Source organism: Centruroides sculpturatus, unplaced genomic scaffold, assembly GCF_000671375.1.
Source record: "Centruroides sculpturatus isolate CEXI.00-Female unplaced genomic scaffold, Cexi_2.0 scaffold632, whole genome shotgun sequence".
NCBI lineage: Eukaryota > Metazoa > Arthropoda > Arachnida > Scorpiones > Buthidae > Centruroides > Centruroides sculpturatus.
In genome coordinates this window covers 14,873-26,064 of record NW_019384887.1, presented here as the reverse complement: position 1 = coordinate 26,064, position 11,192 = coordinate 14,873, and the positions used below count along the sequence as shown (strand labels likewise).

Genomic DNA, 11,192 nt, shown 5'->3' with positions numbered 1-11,192 from the left:
AAGTTTATCAAAATGGGATTTAGTCTTCATTGAGTACTTAGGTGTATTAAATTGATAACATTTCAGACACTGTTATAAAAATATTTTTATCTATTTCGATTTTAAAAATGTTCAAACCGTTTTAAATTTGAATTTGTTATTGCATATTGGCTCGAGTATAGAACGATTGTAAACGTTCCAGAAAATTGATCAAATTGAAAATAGTTTGATTCTCGGCAATTCTCATCATTCGCATCATATAACAATTACTATGGTTGTTGAAATACTGAATATAAATAGGGTTTGCTTGAAAAATCCTCGCAGGCAAAGCCGTGGGTAACAGCTAGTGTTATATATAGTGTAAACTCTGTAATTCACAAAAATTTTGTGTAACAGAGAATGATAAAGATTCATGGAATGAAGATGAAAAAGTGGGAGTATGCATTATTCCTTCAAAAAAAAATTATTTTCATATTTTTGTTATTGTGAACACAAGAGTTTTATTTCATTTTATTTTCACATTTAATACAATTATTTAGTTTAATTACCTGATCTAATAACATCTTTTTCAATCCACTAGTAGCTCCTTTAACACCAACAAATTTTTCTAAAACAGTATACCATGTTTTCAATACTGGACCCTAGAAAATATTAAATAATAAAATCAAATGATTCATTCTCTTCACTAAGATATACTAAATATATAAGTAATGAAAAATTAATATTTGAGGATTTATTAACCATAAATTACTAAATCAGACTTCTTGAACTGATTTAGTAATTTTATGATTAATATGATTGTGTGGAATTGTTTATTGAAAAAAATTCAAGAGTATATTTCTAAGCATTTTCTTGAATGTTTAATGAATTTAGTTTATATTGTTTCATTACACACTTTTAATATCTTTATTTACATCATAGTTTTAAAGTTTAACTAAGTCAATAACCAATTATACAATATAATCAATTCTTATTGTCAGAAAATTGAGTTTTTACATGAATTAATTATAAAAAAATTAACATTTTTATATTATGTCTGATAAGAACCAAACATCTATTATATTGTAAAGTAATTTTTATAATTTACAAACATTTTTGATAATCATTGAACCAGATATATCTGTCATAAAACGAAAATAAATTTGTAATGCCAATGAAAAGCTAAAAATGGTTAAACATTAATAAATTTTATATCATATAATTATAAAAGACATAATATAAACTATTAGGATTAGTGATTAAGGACGAAAAAATACAGTTGTTATTTTAATGTTTTTAAATATATTTTGCATTATGACTTGTCAGTTTGAAAAATTATATATAGTAAGTACAACTGTAATAAGCGTATAAAAAAAAACCCCATATTTTTGTATATTGTTTAAATACACTAGACCAGTGTTTTTCAACCTGCGGATCGCAATCCCCAGGGGGTCGCGAAGACTTACATGGGGGTCATGGGTGAAAGAAAAAGACAAGTGTTTGTAGATGTTACACTACAATAAAAAAAAACTAGAATTTCAGTGAGAAGGCTGTGCCTGTTTATTTTACAGTACAATTGGTTTTTCGATCGATATTTAAAGAAAGAAAATTAAATAAGTAGTTTTTAAAATCACTGATATAGTTTTAATATGGCCCTGGGGGGTTTGCCAGAATTTTTTAACTTGTAAAGGGGTCACATATTCAAGAAGGTTGAAAAACACTGCACTAGACCTAATTGTAGAATTGTTAAAATTTATTAAATTGAAAATTTTTAATTAAATATTTCTATATTAAATAATATTTATAAGTTATAAAACTTACAACCATGAAAGTGCCAAGGAATGTAAATCTTGCTACTCTAATCATTTCAATTTTTTTAAATTGCTTTTTCTCTATAATTGTTTGACTAATTATGTCTCCTGAGCCCATTATGATTCCTATAAAATTAACATTTCATAAATTAAAAATAAAAATATTCATCATTTGCTTCTAATGAAATATTTATTTAAACTATTCAATTTAAATAAATTAATCTTTTCCTTCCAAATAACATCTAAGTAAAAGTTAACTCATTTTTAAGGCCAAAAATTAAAAAACAACTATTAAAAATAATTAATGTTTGATATTAATATCGCATATTATAACAAGAGCAATAGTTATTACTGAAAATTATTAGATTATAGTTTGTTTAATTAAATTATTTAAATGATTGGCAAATTTGACATAATAAATTGGAGGTGCCTTATCAGTTTCCATACTTATGTTACAAATATTTTATCATAAATGCTGAAAACATGACAGTGCTGCATGTGATTTGCAAGTCAGTTTGACCGTGCTTGTTTAATGACATGTATATAATAAACAGAAATATACATTATTAAATGAACAAAAATGATTCAATGAGGGAAGAATAGGAATATACAGTAAAAAAGTTAACAAATACACAGAATAACAAGTTTATTTCTATTTATGAAGATTAGATGATTTGGCAAATGTAAAAAGTGCACTTCAGTTTTTTGATAAATAATAGTTAAAAAATATTACTAGAATTTTGCCATTGCTAAAACTTAAAAAACTTAATCCAATAAACTGAATTTACTTTTTTAAATTTAAGTAAGAAAATTTTAATTCATCTTTTTAATTATGTGTGGGTGTAATTTCAATTTATAATTTATACCTTTTTAAATAATGAAATAAATTAACAAGACATTAGAATACATTGGGGCTATAAAACAAAACTAAAGCAAAAGCTAACTATAACTATAAAACAAAGGCTAAAAGAACACAAGTATACTATTGATAAGAATCTTTACGACATGGCATTAACAGTATATGCTACCCAACAACAGGTCAAGTGGAAAGACATTACAATCATCATACTAGTTAAGAAGCTCAACACACTTTTAGAGACAGGCATTTAGACCTTAGAACTATATAAAGCCAATAGAACTTCCACCTACATTAATTACAGGGATGCCAACTCACTATCTACCACTGAAGGTCTACACATGAGCTTTAACTTGACTTCCATCAATAGAGCACTTTTACATTATTATTTTATTGTTATTAATTTTTATATTATATTNGTCACTTTTCCATTTTTTCACTGTCTTTCTGCTCATCTTGTCTGCTCTTGTATTTAAATTTTATATTTTGTTCTGTTCTACTGGTATTTATTGAATGTTCTTTTCATTCAAATATGTTCTATTTTGGAATTACTTATAATTTAATTATTAATAGTAGCAGAAAAATAACTCAATACATTATGGCAATTGTTTGGCTCTGATTATTTTGGAATACTCAACTAATGAAAACTAATCAAATTAGATTGAAAATGCTTTTGTTTCATTAAACTTTTTGCTTGAGTTGATTTCTAAAAGTGTGAATTTATTTTCTGACATTCCCTCCAGTTTCTGTATTTATTATGATGAAATAATGAATACAATTCCAATTTTTTAAAATAACAACAAAAATCTGCTTTATTAGAGCTTACTTACATTTAGTAACAGTTTTTATAGTACTTTCAGATAACATTGTACAGAAGATTTTTGTATCTCCTGATAATGGACTTGATTGCTCAAACGTATTAGAAAAATTGTGATTCAGTGTGAGTTATAATAAACATATTTTCATTGTTACTGAACTGAACTGAAGCATTTCAATGGATATATTTAAATAAGTGAATAACTTTGTAATTTGCTGGTCTTACATCCTGAAGAAGATCGAAGTTTAAAACATTTATTAGTATATGATTAATATATAACAAATATAAACACCTTAAACTCGCTAGTTACATATTAAAGCCAAATGATTGCTGGATTATATCAGGCTATATTACTACTACTATTATTAATTAAACACTAGAAACAGGCATTAGGCACCATCTCATGCTAAATTTAATAATTATGACTAATGGCACACATGCCATTAGTCATTTGCAACACTGTAAAGCTTCTGCAACCAGGGTTGGGAAATTTATGTTCTTTTTGAAATAAAACAATAATACATGCTTTATTTAGAAACCTTTGTTTTTTTTTGTTTTAAAACAGTTTTATATTACATTATAAAATATTGTTTTAAATATAAAAAAGAATGTTTCATTACATAAATTTAGTAAATAAACTTTTTTCTGACTTGTGAGCTAAATGTGAGCATGGGAATGGGAAATTTTTCTCACTCTCATGGGTCATGAAAGCACATGACATGTGACTTTTATCACTAAGAGGAGATTTCCTGATAGCACATGCCAGTTAATACTGTTAGCAATACAGCTAATGTAATATTACTTGGATGGAAAAAGACATTATCATCATCATCATTACAGTCGACCCCCTATAACACTGTTGATTATTACATTTTATATGAATTCCATGTTGTATGAGTCACTTAGATTTTACAAATACGTGTGTCGGGCTGTGAACGGCTCATGTATTTGTAAAATCCAAGTAACTCGTACAACATGTAATTCATGTAAAATGGAATAATCAACAGTGTTATAGGGGGTCGACTGGTACTTGTTAAGTAAAAAATGAGTGCAGGAAGAAGGCTTGATAATATCTGAAACCAGTACAAACTAATTTCTGGAAATTCGGGAAAACCAGAATGCAGATGCAATTCAAAATACAGTATGTAGGAAAGAAATGGTTGGATTAGTCGCTAGTATGAAAAAATATATTGAAGATAACCATCTACAGCAGGGGTCGCCAAAGTGGTCGATGCAACATCATTGGGAGGTTGATGCGGCTAAGGGGTCCACGTTTTTTTTTTTTTTTTTTTGCTCATACACATACACTTGTAATAAAACTTTACGGTGGGGGTCAATGTGAGGCTTTGGAAAGTGGTTGGGGGTCGACGGTTAAAAAAGTTTGGCGACTCCTGATCTATAGGAATTGTAATATTTTGAACCATTATAAGTTTTAAAATTTTCTATAGCTTGCTATAAAGTTTTCCTGGGTCATAACTCAATTGAATCTATATAGATATTCTTTAGTTCTTCGTCTGAATTATCTCCATAACATTATGAAAAAAACAGTCCTTTTCCAAAAATGTATGGGCTAATACATATACATTGTTATCTATGATCTATGAAAATTTTATTAATTACTTTTGCAGCAAAAGTTTTTTTATAACATTATTTTTGTAGTGTTCAAAATGACTTACAACAACTTGGGATCACTGGAGTCACGCAAGCAGCCAAAGACAATTTCATATGGCTATCACAGACTATCACCTTTTAGCAAATTTTCTGGACCCAATATACCAGAGTACAAAGCTCAAAGACAGTATGAACAAGACCGGATTAACTCACTTTAGGGCCCTAGACACTTTCTTTTTACTGGGCCCCCTCCCTCTCCCACAAGAAATAGAGCACACAAAAAATATAAAACAATAAATAAACCAAAACTAAATAATGTGAAAAACTAAAACAAACCTTAATTTTTTATTAATAAAAAATATTTAATCACTGTAAAAAAAAAATCTAAATTACCAGAAGAATCTTATTTACAAATCTTTTCAAAATAGATGGTTTGACTAGGATCTTCTAAAAACTGGGCCCTAAACATTTGTCTCATTTGTCTATGCAATGATCCGGCCTTGAGTATGAAGGACGCTGCACTAACTCTGCCATGCTTACTACCGCTAGTCTGTTTTAAAATACTTACACATTTTAAACAGACATTATGCCTTCAGTTTTAAAATACTTGGCAAAACCTAGCCCATTTCTGCAACACATGTTTGCAGAGTCTGTGTTAACTAATATCACTCCTCTTACATGGTGGCAGTCATTATGTGACAGAATTGAACCTATTTTAAAATTAGTTACACAGCTGCACACAGCAGTGGTTTCTTCAGCAGGAATTGAAAGAATTTTCTCTACCTATGGACATGTTCATTTAAAACTTAGAAATTGACAGCAAAGCTTGTTAAAGTTTTCAAGCACCTAAACAAACACTACTAAGCATTGTACAGTACATTTCTGAAAATAAGAAATTCTTCAAGCTGCAGAAGCCACTACTGTCAATCCTGTTTTGGTATTTGTACATGCAAATATTAAAAATGCCATTGCATAAAGAAACATTTAAAAATGCTATATTTTATATTAAATAAAACATTCTGTACATTCTTGAGTCATACACTGAAGTTTTTGTTTTTTTACTTTCTTTTTCTATTTTACTAGATCAAATGTTTTATTTCCAAAAAAAAACCATGTTTTAAATGTTTTAAAACATTTGTTTTATAAAAATGTTTTAAATCCGATGCCTATGTTTTAAAACATGTTTTTTTTTCTAAATCATGCCAACCCTGTCTGCAACTAAAGCAGACTCCTTTGGAAGAATTCAATTGTTTCAAATAAATGGGGTTTACAGAATCACTATTTTGGAATAATGTTGAACAATCTTTAATGTATTTGAAAGAAGAGTGTATGCATAGATGATTCAAAATGTTTTGATCAGTTTTATAATTTGAAGACTTTTATCACAAGTGTGAATGTAAAAACTTCAGGGCAATGTTAGCTCACCAAAAATGGATGATTTACTTTAAAGAGACAGGAAATATTGAAATGTTTTCAGAACAAACATTGCACAATTCTTTTTCACAATACTCTCATATAATGGGAATGTTGAAATAATTTTTCTATGATACAATGTCAGTGGAGAAAGGTCAGGAATAGTTTGAATCTCTGATCACCCAATACAATTTTCATCAATAGTCATGCAGGGAGTTCTATAGTTATTTGATATTTAAACCTGATTTATTAAAGAAAATTAAATCTAATGAAAAGTACTTGTAACTTGTATTTGCAAATTCAATGTTCTTACAGTTTTAAAAAAAGAATACTTTAGAACATTTATTATGTTACTTTTCTGTAATTACATTGTCACTTACAATATGATCTGATGTTCTTTTTCTCTCGCAACCCTACATGCTGTTAGCACAACTGACCAATCAGAACTTGAAGACTCTAAAATTTTAGAGAATCCAATGTACATTGTGTTCTACTTTGTGAAATTAAAAATATTCTTTCACAAACTTGTTCTACATTCAAAAGACTTAAACCTGATAATGATAGCTTAAGACTGCTGAAAATATTTATTTCAACCCTTTAAACATTCTATTTTGTGCTAGAGTTTGGGTGTATTATGTAAGTTTATTACGTATAATACACACTCAGTAAACTGGATCACAAATATAAATATCATTCACAGAATCAAAAGTTCAGCATGGAGAACAAAGTTCAGTTTCTGAAATATTCTTTTAACCTGATGATGGTTACTCAAAGCAATTATAAATAGGATTACCATACATCCATATTTAGTATGGACAGTCCATTACTTTAAAAGCTGTTAGTGTCCACACCATACTTAGAAAAAAATATAATAAATAACTGAAAATAATATATAAAACTGTGTAGTANATAAAAACGCGCACTAAGAAGGGATTTTTCGAAATTCTCCCGCGGGGGAGAGGAAGAGCATTAAGGCTTAACCAGAAGAACAGCTTCTACTGTACTATTTTAGATGCGAAATTTTGTTTTTATCTGCATTTTAGTGTAGGGTATGCCATGGGAATGCACACTAAGAAGGGATTTTTCGAAATTTACCCGTGGGGGGAGAGGGAGAGGATTAAGGCTTAAGCAGAAGAACGGCTTCTACTGTACTATTTTAGATGCTTTTTTTGTTTTTAATTACGTTTTTCATTGAGTACTTACGGGTATTAAATTGATAACATTTCAGACATTATTATAAATATTTTGATACATTTTGATTTTTTAACCAAATGTTCAAACCGTTTTAAATTTGAATTTGTTATTGCATATTGGTTCGATTATAGAATGATTGTAAACATTCCAGAAAAGAGGGTACGCCATGGGAATGCACACTAAGAAGGGATTTTTCGAAATTCTCCCGCAGGGGGAGAAGGAGAGCATTAAAGCTTATCCAGAAAAATGGCTTCTACTGTACTATTTTAGATGCAGTCTACAAAGTTAGGGTATGTCATGAAAATGCACACTAAGAAGGATTTTTTGAAATTCCCCTGAGGGAGGAGAGAGAGAGAATTAAGGATTAACCGGAAGAACGGCTTCTACTGTACTATTTTAGATGCGATTTTTTGTTTTCAAGTACGTTTAGTCTTCATTGAGTACTTAGGTGTATTAAATTGATAACATTTCAGACACTGTTATAAAAATATTTTTATCTATTTCGATTTTAAAAATGTTCAAACCGTTTTAAATTTGAATTTGTTATTGCATATTGGCTCGAGTATAGAACGATTGTAAACGTTCCAGAAAATTGATCAAATTGAAAATAGTTTGATTCTCGGCAATTCTCATCATTCGCATCATATAACAATTACTATGGTTGTTGAAATACTGAATATAAATAGGGTTTGCTTGAAAAATCCTCGCAGGCAAAGCCGTGGGTAACAGCTAGTGTTATATATAGTGTAAACTCTGCAATTCACAAAAATTTTGTGTAACAGAGAATGATAAAGATTCATGGAATGAAGATGAAAAAGTGGGAGTATGCATTATTCCTTCAAAAAAAAATTATTTTCATATTTTTGTTATTGTGAACACAAGAGTTTTATTTCATTTTATTTTCACATTTAATACAATTATTTAGTTTAATTACCTGATCTAATAACATCTTTTTCAATCCACTAGTAGCTCCTTTAACACCAACAAATTTTTCTAAAACAGTATACCATGTTTTCAATACTGGACCCTAGAAAATATTAAATAATAAAATCAAATGATTCATTCTCTTCACTAAGATATACTAAATATATAAGTAATGAAAAATTAATATTTGAGGATTTATTAACCATAAATTACTAAATCAGACTTCTTGAACTGATTTAGTAATTTTATGATTAATATGATTGTGTGGAATTGTTTATTGAAAAAAATTCAAGAGTATATTTCTAAGCATTTTCTTGAATGTTTAATGAATTTAGTTTATATTGTTTCATTACACACTTTTAATATCTTTATTTACATCATAGTTTTAAAGTTTAACTAAGTCAATAACCAATTATACAATATAATCAATTCTTATTGTCAGAAAATTGAGTTTTTACATGAATTAATTATAAAAAAATTAACATTTTTATATTATGTCTGATAAGAACCAAACATCTATTATATTGTAAAGTAATTTTTATAATTTACAAACATTTTTGATAATCATTGAACCAGATATATCTGTCATAAAACGAAAATAAATTTGTAATGCCAATGAAAAGCTAAAAATGGTTAAACATTAATAAATTTTATATCATATAATTATAAAAGACATAATATAAACTATTAGGATTAGTGATTAAGGACGAAAAAATACAGTTGTTATTTTAATGTTTTTAAATATATTTTGCATTATGACTTGTCAGTTTGAAAAATTATATATAGTAAGTACAACTGTAATAAGCGTATAAAAAAAAACCCCATATTTTTGTATATTGTTTAAATACACTAGACCAGTGTTTTTCAACCTGCGGATCGCAATCCCCAGGGGGTCGCGAAGACTTACATGGGGGTCATGGGTGAAAGAAAAAGACAAGTGTTTGTAGATGTTACACTACAATAAAAAAAAACTAGAATTTCAGTGAGAAGGCTGTGCCTGTTTATTTTACAGTACAATTGGTTTTTCGATCGATATTTAAAGAAAGAAAATTAAATAAGTAGTTTTTAAAATCACTGATATAGTTTTAATATGGCCCTGGGGGGTTTGCCAGAATTTTTTAACTTGTAAAGGGGTCACATATTCAAGAAGGTTGAAAAACACTGCACTAGACCTAATTGTAGAATTGTTAAAATTTATTAAATTGAAAATTTTTAATTAAATATTTCTATATTAAATAATATTTATAAGTTATAAAACTTACAACCATGAAAGTGCCAAGGAATGTAAATCTTGCTACTCTAATCATTTCAATTTTTTTAAATTGCTTTTTCTCTATAATTGTTTGACTAATTATGTCTCCTGAGCCCATTATGATTCCTATAAAATTAACATTTCATAAATTAAAAATAAAAATATTCATCATTTGCTTCTAATGAAATATTTATTTAAACTATTCAATTTAAATAAATTAATCTTTTCCTTCCAAATAACATCTAAGTAAAAGTTAACTCATTTTTAAGGCCAAAAATTAAAAAACAACTATTAAAAATAATTAATGTTTGATATTAATATCGCATATTATAACAAGAGCAATAGTTATTACTGAAAATTATTAGATTATAGTTTGTTTAATTAAATTATTTAAATGATTGGCAAATTTGACATAATAAATTGGAGGTGCCTTATCAGTTTCCACACTTATGTTACAAATATTTTATCATAAATGCTGAAAACATGACAGTGCTGCATGTGATTTGCAAGTCAGTTTACCGTGCTTGTTTAATGACATGTATATAATAAACAGAAATATACATTATTAAATGAACAAAAATGATTCAATGAGGGAAGAATAGGAATATACAGTAAAAAAGTTAACAAATACACAGAATAACAAGTTTATTTCTATTTATGAAGATTAGATGATTTGGCAAATGTAAAAAGTGCACTTCAGTTTTTTGATAAATAATAGTTAAAAAATATTACTAGAATTTTGCCATTGCTAAAACTTAAAAAACTTAATCCAATAAACTGAATTTACTTTTTTAAATTTAAGTAAGAAAATTTTAATTCATCTTTTTAATTATGTGTGGGTGTAATTTCAATTTATAATTTATACCTTTTTAAATAATGAAATAAATTAACAAGACATTAGAATACATTGGGGCTATAAAACAAAACTAAAGCAAAAGCTAACTATAACTATAAAACAAAGGCTAAAAGAACACAAGTATACTATTGATAAGAATCTTTACGACATGGCATTAACAGTATATGCTACCCAACAACAGGTCAAGTGGAAAGACATTACAATCATCATACTAGTTAAGAAGCTCAACACACTTTTAGAGACAGGCATTTAGACCTTAGAACTATATAAAGCCAATAGAACTTCCACCTACATTAATTACAGGGATGCCAACTCACTATCTACCACTGAAGGTCTACACATGAGCTTTAACTTGACTTCCATCAATAGAGCACTTTTACATTATTATTTTATTGTTATTAATTTTTATATTATATTATTTTTAGTTTTATTTCATTTTATTTTCACATTTAATACAATTATTTAGTTTAATTACCTGATCTAATAACATCTTTTTCAAT

The 11,192-nt window shown here is 27.6% G+C and overlaps 2 protein-coding genes across 3 annotated transcripts in view; both read right to left on the bottom strand.

Annotated features, from left to right (window-relative positions):
* The window catches only part of LOC111631141 (protein Mpv17-like), a 19,822-nt gene extending 16,952 nt beyond the window's left edge, over window positions 1–2,870 (bottom strand). Inside the window, exons 1-3 of one of the 2 annotated variants that reach the window (XM_023375341.1) lie at window positions 2,753–2,870; window positions 1,780–1,895; window positions 528–620 (exon numbers count right to left, since the gene is read on the bottom strand). In XM_023375341.1, coding sequence (XP_023231109.1) covers window positions 528–620; window positions 1,780–1,887 — 201 coding nt within the window. In that variant the 5' untranslated portion in view covers window positions 1,888–1,895; window positions 2,753–2,870. Of the gene's footprint in view, window positions 1–527; window positions 621–1,779; window positions 1,922–2,752 lie in introns of those variants that run through there. The other variant, XM_023375342.1, reaches the window with a different exon arrangement.
* Window positions 2,871–8,353: 5,483 nt separating this feature from the next.
* The window catches only part of LOC111631140 (protein Mpv17-like), an 11,544-nt gene continuing 8,705 nt past the window's right edge, over window positions 8,354–11,192 (bottom strand). Inside the window, exons 2-3 of the mRNA XM_023375340.1 lie at window positions 9,847–9,962; window positions 8,354–8,687 (exon numbers count right to left, since the gene is read on the bottom strand). Of these exons, the coding sequence (XP_023231108.1) occupies window positions 8,547–8,687; window positions 9,847–9,962 (257 nt within the window). The 3' untranslated portion in view covers window positions 8,354–8,546. The remainder of the gene's footprint in view (window positions 8,688–9,846; window positions 9,963–11,192) is intronic.